General features: G+C 35.9%; 1 protein-coding gene across 1 annotated transcript in view; it reads left to right on the top strand.

The window, feature by feature from the left end:
• Window positions 1-15,951, top strand: part of LOC149221750 (uncharacterized) — a 102,711-nt gene that overhangs the window by 47,882 nt on the left and 38,878 nt on the right. Inside the window, exon 2 of the mRNA XM_089383025.1 lies at window positions 8,152-8,254. Within this exon, the coding sequence (XP_089239151.1) occupies window positions 8,152-8,254 (103 nt within the window). The remainder of the gene's footprint in view (window positions 1-8,151; window positions 8,255-15,951) is intronic.

Here is a 15,951-nt window from a genome sequence, read left to right as displayed (position 1 = left end):
CCATTTTGAAGATGATTTTAAACTAGGCTATCTCCATTTTTTGCATGACTATGGCTTTGTAACTACTTAAACACATCCTTGAATTCACAATCATCTATATATGTATTTTTATGCATCATGGGTAAAAGGTTACATGTGCATTAGAATTACCAAAGCTATTATTTTTAATGTGCGTGGCCTTGAAAGCATGTTAGCCAACCTATTTATGTTTCTCTTTTTGTACATGGTCACTAAATGAAACTATCATAATAGCCACATCCACTTGTAATGCATGTTTTTCTGTAACTTATCTTGGGCCTATAAGTACTATAGACACTGGTGATTTATATCAATGACTGTCTCCTTTCCCATTAGATAGTGTTTCCACTTCTTGACAACTTGTATTGGAGCATATACATCCTTTTCATAGGTAGGGTAGTTGAGAACTACACCATGAAAAACTTTAAAATGGTAGCATATCAACCTTCCATCTTGCATTAATATTTCTCCCATGGCATACCCACTCGTGTCCATATCCATTTTGAAGGTATGTTGCAAACTTGTAATGAAAGAATCAATGCTTGAATAGTTTTCTTCATCAACTCTTTAAAGGAATTCTATTGACCATTCCCCAATGGAAACTCTTTCCACTCATTTTTATGGCGAGAAGTGTGGCCCACTATTGAAAGTGACACTTTTAATTTCCTTAGGTACTATGTTGCCCCAATGATATTGTCGACCTTAGGAACATTGTTAGGTATTAATCATTTCATATTGGAAAGGTCTTCCTTGAGCTTCGCTCCTAATCAAATAGCCCAAATACATGAAAGACTATTGTGCAAACTCACACTTCTTTATATTTTCTAGCAAATTTTACTTCTTCAATGTCTCTAGAACCTATATGAAATATGAGATGCGTTGCTCCTAGCTAGCATTGTATACCATTATATTTTCTAAATAAACAAAAACAAATGAATCTAGATATGGGCACAATATATCATTCATTATTTCATGAATGTAGTTGATGCATTGCATAGTCCAAATGGAATGACTAACCACTCATACAAACCTTTTCTAGTTTTGAAGGTTGTATTCTAGGTATCTTATTCTTTGACTTACACCTGGTGATACCCTGATTTTAAATCTAGTTTGGTGAAATATTTTTATTGATAAAAATGTTCTAATAGGTCATCAATATTGGGTAGGGTATATTTGTTCTTGAGAATATTTTTTTTAATGCAATCTAATCAATGCACATTTTCCAAGTCCCATCCCTATTTGGAACAATTATAATGTGTGAATGACATGATGAGTTACTTGGTCAAAGAACACCCTAATCTAGTAGTTATTACGAGTACTTCTTCACCTCATTTTCTTGGTAATGGATAGCCCAAAAATATTTGGATCTCATACTCCATTTCCCTCTTTGGTTTTATCCCTTTAGTCTCTTGTAACACTCCCTTGTATGCTTATAAAAACTCTTGTTGTTGCTCTCTCTATTCCTTAGTGCACCCCTGTAGGGATGCCTTTGTTCTCATTGACTCTTCTACAAGCTAAGTTTCTCTTAAAAATAGTAAAACATAATTCTTGCAAGAACTAATCAGTTTCTTCGGTTGGTAGGCACTTATCCATGATAAAATTAAAACAATTATTAGGATTATTAATGAGGACATGACACTTAGATTGATTGTTGTTTCCACGTAGTGCAACATTCTTGTGGCCAAATGGGTGGTTCATTATTTTGAGGGTTTCACACCATGGTAAGTTTTTTTTTGGAAATGGTTGATCATTTTGCCTAATAAAAGGCAAGTTTGAGGGGATTTTGGACTATGTTACATCACCTCATAAACCCACTTATTTTAGATGTTTTCATCCCTTGTCTTTAGGACCATTTAGAAAAGATGGAAAATTATTTAAGGTTTGGTTCACTAACATTGGGAGGACATTTGATTATTTTTGGATTGGCTTGTTAGTCCTTTTAGAGTTGGTGGGAGTAGGCTCTTATGTTGTTGAGTTGCCTTGTTTTAAATATTATAGTTTGTTTCAAACGAGAATCTTATTTTAGGGTGTTTTGTGGGATTCTGCATCTCCTTCTTGGAAAGAATGGCATACTCTTTCTAAAGAGTATGGTATTATTATCCTTAGTCGAGTTTCAATAATTGAATTGAAAGGGATTATTCTAAAGTCTAAAGAGTTTAAATGAACTATGTAACATTTTTGTTGGACAAAAATATGATTTTTGTATCTTTATCCTTCTTATTCTAGTTTCAAGATTGGTCAAAGATAAAATGAAAAAAATGTATAATTTCATTATAGCACATGGTACATTAAAGTTTCAACTAGACTTCTTACTCAAGATCAATGAGGAATGTGAGTCATTGTAATCCAATTTACAAAGTGAGCTCTTACTAGGCCTTCAACTATTTTTCAAGTTTTCCCCCTTTAAACAAGGGAGGTTTTAAATTCCACTTTTAGCTTAGGAGAATTACAATTCCACAACAATAGCCCACATGATCTTTATTTTTCATCAATAGAAGACTATTTCGTTTAACATGAGGAAGGATATGGGGTGAACCTATCTCCTCCTTTATCCTATTTGTTAATATATCTCTTTAGCTTATCTTCTAAAGAGCTTTAAAAGGTAATAAATGATATTTTTCTATTGAAATACAAGTTCATTATTTCTCCTTAGTTAGGAAGAGGTAATAGTGGTTCACAAATTTACATGCACAAATTAATTCCTCTCTTTGACCTAAATTAAAAATGGTTGTTTTTCCAATCTCCCTATCAAATTATAGCATTTTTAAATGTCTCCTACAAGTTCCTTTTACAAATACATTTTTCCTCCAAGCTCTTTTACCAAAAGTCATGAGTTTTAATACATTAAAATGGCTGGGGAAAACACTTATATCTCTGTCATTTTAAAATTGTTTACAACTCTCCTTTATAAGAAAAAAATATTTCATAATCACAAAGGTTCCATTTCATTTATTTTCCTTTATGGATGGAAACCTTGGAATATAAAGAAAAAAATTCCTATGTATGTTCATGATTTGTTTTAAAAGAATATATACCTCCTTTCTAGTTGGAGTTTGCATAGTGCACACACATGGGTGCTTCTAGAGTTCTTGTATTCTCTTTGTAGTAAGATCCTGCATGCATGTGGGTCATTCCCATATTGTAGTATACCTAGGGGGGGATAGTATGAGGTACAGAGGGAGGTACCCAAGGGAATAATGTAATAATGGGATGGGCCATAGTTAATAAATAAAGTGGTTAACTCGCATCATGTAAAGGACCACAAGTAGTTAGTAATAATGTGATAATACCATGGTATTAGATATATGGTATTGAGAGACCCATGGTATTGTATGTATGAAGCATATATAGAGGCTAGAGACTCCCCATTGAGAGATGTCAAGGATTATTGTATTGGCAAGCATATGGCTTGTGGAGTGTTCTCCTTCCTTAAGGAGTGATTATATGGTGTTACCCTGCCTCAAGGGTTTTGATTAATAAAGAGAAGATTTTTTATTTCAAATCTTGTTATTTCTGGGCATATTTATATTTTCATATATTTGCAAGTCAGATCTATTACAAGTGGTATCAGAGCACTTTCTTGGGTATATTTTAGTTATCATATATTTACTGGTTAGATCTATTACAAGTGGAATCAGAGCCACTCAATTTCTTCTTGGAATTGTTGCATACTTTTCCTTCTATGAAAACTACATTATTGGCATGCACATAGCAATCCCTCTTCATGAATGGGTTGTTGGGAATGCACATGGGGTCCCTCTTCACATGGGAATTGGATTGTTTGTATGGAACATAGTAGGTTGAGATGGAAATGCAAGGAAGTGGCGGAAAAGGAAAATATTAATGGTAATGGCATTAGAATACCATTTCAATGAAAACCATATGATTACTCCATATAATACACAACTAAATATTTTCAAATCAATGATTGGTTTACAAGTAGATTGTAGAACTAAAATGATTTATTTTTAATGGATGAGGACATGATCAATGATTTTCAAACATATACAATATGTTAATTTAATTTTTGTGCTCCATTTTAATGCTAAGCTACTGTTGAAATTGTGCCTTTATTGGACCCTTGGAAACATACTTGAAATAAACAATTAAATAAATATCACACTTTTCTATGTCCAACAAATTAATAATAGCCAATAGATTTCATAGTGGAAGTCACTTGCAACAAGGGAAACTTCTTCCCACATAAGAAAAAATATTCGAACTAAGCAAGTACATGCACATAGATCCACAATTAAATACATGAATTAGGTCTAGTGCTATGAAGAAAACACTAATTAGTAGTGATACATTAACAACTAGAGCTAGAACTAGACTATAAAAAATTCTACATCAACTTTCAATCACCATATGGTGGATGAGAAGAAGATTATCTATATGCATGAATTCCATATCTAATTATGAAATCACACTATCTTACCATTATTGAGGTAATACCACATTTATTGAGGTCATCCCACTCCTATTAGTTGGTTATATTCATGGACCATATTCCATGTGTCCCTATGGTATCCTCTTGGGGGACGAGGTGGTTATATTCTTGGAAGGAGCACCTTGAAAAATCTATATATTTTTAGTTTATCATGGTTCTTCCAAGTTGACTTTCCCAACATCCTAAAGCTTTGTTCCCTTATATGGACTGTTCTATGCTATTTCTAGAGATTCCTTTGGGGGTGCACTATTGAAGTATATTGTTTATCATTATTCCAAAGGAATTCTCCCATTTATGGGGTATTTTATTATAATTTGGAGGATCCTTGGAGGTCACACTTGTGGAGGTTCATATGTGGTCCTATTGGAGAATTTTTCATGGTCAAACCCCCATGTTCATGAAGGGTATTTTGTACAAGAGATGGACTAGTAGCTTTATTACTTGTTCCATTTTATTATTTAGGGTTGTTGTCTTGCCATGGGTTAGTTGTAGAATATTGTTTGTTTACTATGCCTAAAGATAGTTCTAGTGATTTGCATTCATTATTATTATATTATTGGACAAGGTTTTGAAATTTTTAGATATTTAAGATGTGATCCCCCTATTGTAATGGTTATTGATAGTTTGAGGAGGCATCATACTCTTTTTTCTTATATTTTATTGAAGATATTTTTGCATCTATGTAATAGTGGACAATAAGTTTCTTATGTGGCATTGTTCATCTTTTCATTATTCTTTTGTTTATGTTCCTAGAATATAGATATAATCCTACTACAATATGGTTTTAAATACATGGTATTTATGTCTCTCGGATGAGAGCTTTAGATGTGGTGAATTCCCTACAAGGTTCTTGCCATGTTTTCTTCCTAGTTTATGCTTCTATATATGCAATTTCAGGGAAATTTTTCATGTTGAATTTTAGCTAGTGGTAAGATCACATATTATTGATTTGTATGTGGATATGAAGTGATGGTTGTAATATAATTTCAACCATACAAATCTACCATTGTTAGTGATTTTTTTTCTTGTTTTTACTAGAGCTAATCATTGATCTCATCTACCACCCATTTACATCCCAATGTGTTGTTGTGTCACTTCATTACTCTCTTGGACTATTTGCATTAGTATTTCCCCATCAACCACATTTAAAATCAATCTTATAAAACCATATTTTTTTTAAATAATACCATTCCTCATATGACATTGAGCCATATTTTTCCATTTCCTTACTAATCCTATTCTAGGGATAGTTCCCTTACACTAGAAATATGTTGATCTAAAATGAGAAGAGGATTGTGTGGGTATATTGGCCTCATAAAATATTTTTTAATAATGTAACTCTTAAAGTCACCTTAAATCCTATTTTTCTATTGACTTAGTAATGTTATTCTAGGGATTGACCCCTTTTTTAACAAAGGATGGAATAGTCTAAAGTGAGAAGAGGATTGTGTGGTGAGATTGGTATCTTCCTTGAGTTGTTATTTGGGTAGCATCGATCTTGGAGTTTGGATCTCAAGTACCAATTGGAGATATAACATAGCTAATTTAGTTAGCTTAAGAAAAATATAGAAAAGTCCATGACACTTTCTTTGGTACCAATATTTCATAGAAGCCATGGTAAACATTTAGGTTCTTAGATCTTTATCTATTATTTTTTTTGACATATATACAAGGATTTTTGAATCTCTTGTTGGACATTGGATAAAACAATGCTCCTCGTGTGTTTCATATCATGGACTAACTGCCTCTCGTGTATCTTTATCTCTAGCGATGCAATCGTTAACTAACACCTGCGGGTTTTGGCCTAACGACAATCGTGATTCCAAACATCTCTTTGGTGTAGTTTCCTATTCAATTTACTATAAATGAATTACTTATTCATCTTTGAAATATAAGAAGGTACATCAACATTATTTTTTAATGTGTTATCAATGAATTTTGTTACTCATCTATGTTCCATGACAATAAAACAATTGTGAGAAAATTGTTAAAAACATGTTAGATATTCTATAAACACAACATGGTCCCAAATTAGTTTATGGTGTTAACTAAATAACTTATGTTGATAGTAATCATACTAAAAGATTTTTCCAAATTATAATGGTGCAATTCCAATTAGTCTTAATAGTCTTGTTTCCATGAGCTTCTTTAGATAGCAAGGATGGCTTATATACCTATAATCAAAAAAATATTTTGAAAACATTCTAATTTATTATTTTATTTTCTATTATAGTTGAGATAAATGCATTATTTTATTTTTTTCTAGGTTATACATAACTATGGAAAACCCTTAAGTACTATTCATTTTGAGGATGGTACCTAGGGTAAACCTTAGAAAGGCACAATGCTAGTCAATAACGAGGCTTAAAGTCTTTAGAATATTATACTTGTTCAGAGCTCAGAATTTCACTTGAAAGCGAACTAAAATTGGGTGGGGAAGATAACAAACATTCCTTTCAACCACCAAAATTAAATTTAATTGAAATAAATCCATTTTTATATAAAATTAGTCACAATTAAGGTTTCTCCATAGATCCTATTTACTTTCTTCATTTGTCGACTACATATAATTATAGATGAATACATATTCCTATATCTAAAGCGATTTTATTTTAATATTAACCTAAGTGGATATTAATATTTGGTTTTATTTAAAATAAAGATAGTTTGACTTTTATTTCAATAGATCCAATTATGGATTAAGAATTTTTTTAAACAATGTGTCTATCTACTTTTATTATCATTGTAAATGAAATGTTTTTAGTTGTTAATATTAGAAGTTGTTATTCATATATTTGTATGTAAAATATTTTTCCTTAATGTACTCTCTGATCTTAAATTACATGGTAGTGAAAAATACTTTTTTACATAAGAAGAAAATAACAACTAAGATAGAGTAAACTTATGAAACTATTTAATTGGCAATGATGAGAGTAGTAAGAGTTATGACAATTTCATAAGATGCTATAGTAAGGATAAAAGATATGAAGTTTAAATAGAGTAAGGAACCTCCTCCACCCACACGTTCAATGAGTTAGTTACCAATATTTACAGTAACATGTATTTGTTTGCATAAAAAATAACTTCTATGTGAAAGCCCCCATAAGAGGAAATGTTTTTGCTAGATATATAGTCCTTAGAACCTCAAAAGCATACTAAGGTTGACTTTGACTCCATCCGGTTCATAGAAAACAGATGAATAATTTTTCTCCCATTATACTTAGGATGAATGTCATTTCTTAGTGCTTAAATATAATATATGGAAAAGTACATTATAATAAACGTCCATTACACTTTTCAAAATCCCAAGTCATTAATAGTCATCAATATTAACCTTGCAGATGTCTACTCTTATCCTAGTATATAAACACTCCTTTTTCCATTACCCTTTATCTCTACTTTGGAATAATTTCCTATATGTGAACATGATTATTTTCTAATTACTAGAGATATATTATAATTTGTTGGCGTACTTTTCCCAATTTGTAAAGAACATTTTCTATCTTTCCATGTTTTAAGAATCTTAATTTTCATGGAAAATTCCAAACCTTTTTAGTGAGATTTCATGTTGTCTAATATTGCACAACATTTCATGTATTTACTCACTAATAATTTAAATTAGTAAAAGTATATCAATTCTTAAATTGTCTCACAAGTAATTTCTTTTGGTTTCATGCATGCAGGTATCATAATAATGCATTTATTGCAAGTCGCTCATTACACATTGCAAATGAAATAAAAACGAAGTACACATATCCTCTACTAGATCATTTTTTCAAACATCAGGTATTTTCTTTAATACTAGTCTTCTAGTTTACATCAAGTGCAATTATCTTCTATGTAACCATTTTGAATAAGAATGGTTCTTGAAAAAAAAAACTTTCCTCTTTTTACAAAAGGATAGAGACTCATTCTCTACTGCTACATTTTGTTTTTAGTCTACAAATAAATGAAACATTGGATCCTTATATCCAAACTATAGGAGACATGCATACCCTAACAATGTAGTAGACATGATGTATATCCATTATATGGCTTCAAGTTATTGGAACATGATAAAGCATACAAGAAAGACATAAATCAGAACTTTTCACCTTATAGAGCGAAGGGTGATAATGTTATTCCTGTGTTGTAGGAAACACTTGACCCATTATTACCTCCTACGGACTCACTTAGTAAAAAATATCTCCCTAAAATCAAGTTGTGAGACACCAAGAGTAATTTAGGCAAGCCACCAATGTCACCTTAGTATCCTTTCCTTTCTCACTTTAGGTTAGACAAGGTTTTAGTTAAAGGGGGTTTCCTTATCGTCAAGTAAGCTTAGATCATTGTTGGTTTGGAAGGTTAATGGGTTTAACTTCATATATGGATTGATATTGATGATTATTTATCTGATTTCCATATTTAAACCAGATTTTAATTAGCCTCAAATGGATGTGTAAAATAGCAAAAAAGAAGGCCAAGGAAGAGAAAATTAGCTATGAATTTAAAATTAGAAATTGTATATTTTCTTCTAGAAAACACATATTGAATCTTAAATATGTTCAAATGATATATGTTGCTATAATTTTCAGATTTAGAACATAAATTTAAATTCCTTTTTTAAGAGTATAAATCAGCAATGGGAGGTTCATGAAAAGAAAATTGATTAGGTATTTAGAGCTAGAAAAGTAAAGAAGTTGCTTCTAAAAATACAAGATGATTCACAATATCACCTTACTAATTTGATTTGATGAATTTTTCTGATATAAACCAAACTTTAAATGCCCTTTTCTGATTTTATAAACCAACACTCAAATTAGGGCTAAACCAAGCAAGTTGATTTAGGATTTTAATGAAAAATCAACAATTTTCTTGAATTTAGTGAAACAAACTCAAGATACTATTTTTTAAATGTATATGGATCCTCAACGAAATATTATTTATGTTTTTTCATTCAATGTAAATTAAAATTACAAAAACAAAAAATAAAAGAAGGTCCATATTGAAAATTATAGGGTTGGTTGAAAGGGAAGAAACCAATGCCATGTTAGGACATGGGATCAAGATACAACCTTAAATTAGTGATTCTTGAAGTGAAGGGGTGATTATTCAAGAGACCTAAAGGGAAAACTTGGCTATCAAAACAAGATAAAAAGATTCCTAGAATTAGTAAGAAAAATATCACAAGAAATCCAAAATGGAGGGATCTCCAAGAATTGTGTCACCTCCAAATTGATTTGGGAGAGTTGTTTTCCTAATTATCAAGTTATTATAAAGTAAGATTATTTCTCTTTAATTACACTGTAACAAAAATGATATTAAGATACTTTTTCCAACATATCAACTTTACTCCTCTATGACATCCAAATGACAATCCATGTTGGCATTACAATGTATGTATTGAACTTGATGGCAACCCACTTGTAGCAGAACAACTCTCTTGTCTATGGTAACTAGATGAATCTACAGAAGAGATATCAAATGTGCAGGGTAGCTTCAAGGAATTAGTTCAGAAAGCAACTCACTCAGATGTCAGATCACAGTATTGCAGGTTAACAACACAAAGTTACAGATCGGACTACACAGAATGAAGAAAGAACGATATACGCAGGTTCACCATTGACCAAGACGTGTATATACATGGGTTCACCGTATACAAGTCGTGTATACGTACACACGCACTTTCACAAAAGGAAAACCGCGTATACCTTGGAAAACTAAATGTTTGGTTCGAAGTATTTGGTCCATGGTATTTTGATCCATGGTATTGGTCCAAGGTATCGAGTTCGAGGTATTGACCCCAGGTATTTGATCCAAGGTATTGGTCTTAAGTGGTTTTGGACCATGGTATTGAGAAAGGCCTAAAACTATAAAAGGAGGAGAAGATCATTAGGCCAAGGTGTGCAAGTATCGAATATCTGATATAGTGTGAGATCTAATATGCAGGTTATTGGCTTATGGTGTCGTGCTTGATCTGAACCGAGGAAGAACCTTAGCACTTGATGAAGGATAAGATCTAATGATGTATCAGGATCTTAAGGCTTGAAGTGAATTATCTTTATGTGGTTTGATCATGTATCTGAATAACTGGCGCATGTTGTAGTCTGTAAATATGATGATCTGGGTATGATTGAAGTCTGGAACTATTGTTATGTTTAAATCATCTTTTACAGATCTGTACACAGGTTCACTTTAGAAAAGAAGTGTATACACGCTGGTTCTACATATCAAAACAACGTATACATCATAAATTTGATTTGTAGATTTGTACGCTGGTTCACTTTGAGGAAAGCGCGTATGCACGTAGGTTCGACACTTGGAAGTAGCATATACCTTATAAAATATGTTTTAGTTGCTTCTATTTTTTGTTGCAGTGTTCTGGGCTATTGCTTGGTTTCTGGTTACTATATTCTGGTGACAACATTCTGAATGATCAGAGTGATTGATTGATTCGGTTATGGTTGGTTCAAAAGGAGATTGGTTGATGCAAATATATTTGATGATTGAATGATGTTGTTGATAGATCTAGTATGAAAATTTACGAAACGTGGTCCTTGGAAGAATAGAGAAGGTTGTAGCCTTCGGTAGGTCGGCACCTACGTACTAGTAAACATATCATCTAGTACAAGAGCTAGGGGGTTGTAGGTCCCTTCCAGTAGAAGCTGGAGAACGAGAGAAGGTTGTAGCCTTCTGCAGGTAGAAGCCTGCGTACTGGTATAAGACTACACCAATACAAAAATTGTAAACAGAATTCTCTTATTATTAAAAGAAGACAGAGACGATTGCAGTAGGTGGTTTTCCCCCACATTGGTTTTCCACCTTATATCTTGGTGTTCATGTGTGTTTCTTATGTATGATGATCTATTCTATTTTTACTACACCTGGTTACTGTTGAAATTTGGTACCAGAGGACAGGTGGTTCCCTAAGGCTTTGATCTTTGGCCTAGGGAAAAGTGTCCAAAAGAATTTAATTTTTCTCCTAAAGTAACTTTATAATTTTTTATAAGATCATTCCGGATGGCGAACCCTAGCTCCCCTGTCTCCTTGCCCTCGGCCGCCGTCAGCTCCTGGACTGCGCTGCGTGAGAAAAGATTGGAGCGATCGGAGCATCGAAACAGGGGCTATCTCTCTGCTGCAGATCAGCAACAAGGCCACGCCATTTTCAATGGTTCGAACCCCAGCTTTGATGCTTCCAGGCCCCAGACCGCCGTTGGGTCACAAATCGCTCCGACCGCGGAAGGATTGAAGAGATCTGGGCAAAGATCATCGGCAGGTACTCAAGATCTCAATGCCATGATCGCTGGGATTGTAGATACAGAAGAGTCTGCTTTCCTCTTATCGGAGAGCTCCGGGAAAACATGGCCCCGTCCCCCTGCTTCCACGGCGCGACGGAGCAGCCCCCTTTCGACTATTGAAGCAGTGGATAAGGAAAATCGTGCGGCTCCCTTAGCCTATCCTCGGACCAGCGCTTCCAGAAAAGAGGGAACGACACTAATCAGATGTATGCCGCCCCTGCACACTAGACCAAAGCCGGATTCGAAACTCTATCAAGGCATCTGCCTTCCCGCCCCTCAGAACGGTTGGGGAAAAAAGCCTTCAGAATCATCCGCAGCTTTCCAGATTCAAATCAGGCTTCTTTCAGGAAAAACCATGCTTCAATGGGTTTGCCAGGCGGATCCAGTGCGGAATCTCAAGCATGCATTGGACATCAAATTGGGAATCCCTTCGGCAGACCAACGGCTTCTCTACCAAGGTAAACATCTGGAAGATCTCTTTCCTATTTCTTTTTACGGTATTGAGAAAGATGCATCTATTATCCTTTCCCTTCGTCTTAGAGGAGGAGCTGGGGGAGAGCCTTCCTCAGCTAAGGCTTTTTCGTACAAAGATGCAGTCCATGGCAAGCAAGCTGAAAAGACAGAGCCACCAATACAGACTTCACCCAAGGCCTTTTTGGTTGACAAAATGGAGGAGATCCCATCAGTTGAAATCTCCTAACCTGATCTTGAAGACGAAACCCAGAAATTTGCTGAAAGAGCCATCATCTGCAGATTCAATGGGCTCTGGCCGCGCTCACAGGATCTTTATGACTGGATCAAAGCCACCTGGACGGATCGTTGTAAGGTTTATTTCTGTGCAAAAGGATATTTCATAGTGTTGTTCGATGACCTAGAGCATTGCTACAATGCCCTAGACGAAGGCCCTTGGTTCATGGGATCAGCTGGTCTCTTCCTAACTCCATGGTTTCCCGACTTTGACCCAGCTTCAGCAGTCATCACCAAGGCTCCGGTATGGATCAGGCTTCCAAATCTCCCAGTTCACCTGTGGCGTACAGAAGTATACAGGCAAATAGGCAATGCCCTGGGTCGCTTCTGGATGGGAGACTACCAGAGTGTGTGTGGAGCTTGATTTAAGCAAGGGACTGCCAGAGTACATCAATCTCAAGATCAAGGACGCTATCTGGACCCAGTTTATAGAGTACGAGAACACTGCCTTCAGATGCCGTCATTGTCACCAAACAGGGCACCTACATATCTCTTGCCCATCGCTGTCAGCAAGAGCAAAAAAGGGCCTCTATGCTCATACTAAACCCAAGCGTTGGGCCCCCTGCCCACCGCCGCCAACCGGAAGCTCCAGCCCCCCTAGTATGGAAAAGGTTCCAAGTATGGAAAAGGAGGAAAATTAGTCAAAACCAGATCAGATGCCGCAGACGATGGATCCGCCCACGAACATTATGGAGCACACCCATGTCTCAGCAAATTCCCAGAAACGTCCCCATGAGACTTCCTCCTCAGACTCAGAGAAGGAGTCCCCAATGATAGAGAACTCCAGTCTCCAAGTTGTTCTTGCCCATCCTCCTCACGAGGGCTAGACATAAGTTAACAAAAAGAAAGGGAAAAAACATTGTGGTGTAATCACTATCCCGCTGGGGTAACAGCTTGTATTTGCTTTCGATTCTTCAGGTGTAGCAGTGTTTGTTTACTCCTTCCGAGACCGAGGTTGGTGAATTTATCATTTCCGGTCTGTCGGTCTTTTGTCTTTCCTGCAGCTCAGGGTTTGTATCTCTCTTCCGGGACCGAGGTTGATGTATCTATCATTTCTGGTCTGACGGTCTTTTGCCTCTCCTGTTTGTACCATATTGATTTCTCTTAATAGATTTAGTCTTTACCGATAAAAAAAAAAACTTTATAATTTTTTATAAAGTTAAATCTAATTTGAAAGTGACTTTAAGTGATAAAGTTACTAAGTCTAATTTTAAAGTGACTTTTATAAAGTCAATGAAAAATTAGAAAGGAAAAGTGACTTTGGAAATAAATGACTAAGTGGGTCTTTATTAAAGTGGGGTGAATTAAAAAATAGAAAGTGAGATTTAAATGAGTATTTAATCTCAGCCATTGATCTAAATCTATTTCAGCCATTGGATTTTGGGATCACCCAAAAGTCATTTAGGGTTGGGTTAAGGGAGGAAAAGGAGGAAAAGATCATTCATTCTTTCATGAGCAGATTGGGAGAAGGAGAGCAAGAGAGAAAAGGAGATTTCTGGACAAGGAGGAGAAAGAGGCAGCAGTTTGGCACACATACCAAGGCAGCACTTCAGCAAATCCGTACAGCTCAAAGAACAAGTAAAAAAAGGCAGCTTTTGTGAGCAAAACAGTGGAAAATTGATTTTCAGCACGAATATCGAGGAGGCGATTTTCTGCACGATTTTCGAGGACTATCCGTACAAGTCTGTACGGTCCGTACATCCATACGTCCGTACATTCTGTACATCTGTACGGTCCGTACAACACGTTCAACCATTTTCCAGATTGTCTGTTAGCTGAAAAACAGATAAGTTTGCTTGCTGGAAAAATTTCTGTTTTGCTGATTTTTGCTGAAAATTTTTCTCTCTGTAAAAAGGCATTTTCCAAAAATAAAGAAGAGCTCTCAAACTGGTTTTCCCCAAGAGTTGTAGGGGGTTTTTCCAGGGTCAAGTTGACCAAAAATATCAGTGTTTTAATGTGTTTTAATGGCTGTTTTTTATTGCTGATTTTTAATTCTGCAATTTCTAGCATTCTGAAAAATTTCCAGAATTTGTGTTTTCAGCAATATTTATTTTTTTCAGTCTGTTAAATGTATGGTTATGGGAATGGGCATTTAACTACATGGGAAAAATAAGGAGAAACTGAAAACCGGGGTGGGAAAACAGAAAATTTTACATGGTATCAGAGCTTGAGTGCTGAAGGGCAGTTTGGGACAACAAAAGAAAAAAAATACAGCTGCTGATTTTTTCATTCAGAAAATTCCAGCAAGCTGATTTTTCATAAATAGCAGTTTTATCTTTACCACAACAGTGCTATTTTTCAGTTTTGGGACAGCAAGATGTCATTGGGATTGAGGGTGGAGGATAGGTTGGATGGGCATACAAACTACAGCGTTTGGAAGGAGAGAATGCAGAGTATCTTTGAGGAGGCAGAAGTCTGGGATATCATGGTGCATACAGCACAGCACCCTATTGTTGTGCCTACTGATGCTACTCAGTTGGCAGCTTATAATAGAAAGAACAACAAGGGTAAGAGGCTGATTCTAGACGGAATCAAAGACCATTGCATTCCTCATGTGAGAGGAAAGAGCAATGCCCATGAGATGTGGACAACATTGTCCAATCTCTACCAGAGTACCAATGAGAACCGGAAGATGGTCCTGAAGGAGAAGCTGAAGAACATTAAGATGGGAATGATAGTGCAGCTGGATATCTCACAAAGATTACCAATGTGAGAGATGAGTTGGCAGCGATTGGAGAGGCCATTCCACCCACTGAGTTGGTGCGTATTGCAGTGAATGGCCTCCCCCGTTCATGGTTGAACTTTGCTGATGGGGTTTGTGCACGTGAGACCCTTCCCACATGGGAGAGGTTTTGGGATGATTGTATTCAAACAGAGATCAGGAAAGGACAGCTTGGGGCAGCCAAGCCAGTTGAGTAGGATAAGGACGTAGCACTGGTGGCAGGAGGCAAGAAAGGCAAAGGGAAGAAGCAGGCTTCCACAAGCGGTGGTGGAGGCAAAGGCAAAGGTAAAGGTAAACAGGGTAACTCACAGAAGGACTATTCCAAAGTGAAGTGTTGGAATTGTCAAAAGATGGGACACTATGCAGTTGTGTGTCCGGAGAAGAAGAAGAAGAAGGGGAAGAACCAAGATGTGGCAGCTTCAGCTGAGATTAGGGACTTTGCAGGTCGTTTTGACCGGGAGTTTGTGTTCACTACATGTGAGTCCTCTAGTGCAGGATCACCTGCCACACAGGTTCAGAGGGAGCATGCTTTTCCCTCGATTAGCGGAGCATCTACAGGTATCTGGTATGTGGACAGTGGGGCTTCACGTCATATGACAGGAGTCCGGGAGTACTTCTTAGAGCTTTCAAAGAGTGGCACTGATATTGAGGTAGTACTCGGTGATGACAGAGTTGTTAGAGCAGTCGGGGTGGGTACACTGACATTTCAGAGGGAGTCCAGACCTCCCTTGAAAGTG

This window comes from Pinus tabuliformis, chromosome Q, assembly GCF_031772625.1.
Source record: "Pinus tabuliformis cultivar Carrire ecotype Pingquan chromosome Q, CPIR1, whole genome shotgun sequence".
NCBI classification, from domain to species: domain Eukaryota; kingdom Viridiplantae; phylum Streptophyta; class Pinopsida; order Pinales; family Pinaceae; genus Pinus; species Pinus tabuliformis.
The sequence above is the reverse complement of the archived record's forward strand: the minus strand, read 5'-3'. Positions and strand labels throughout refer to the sequence as shown.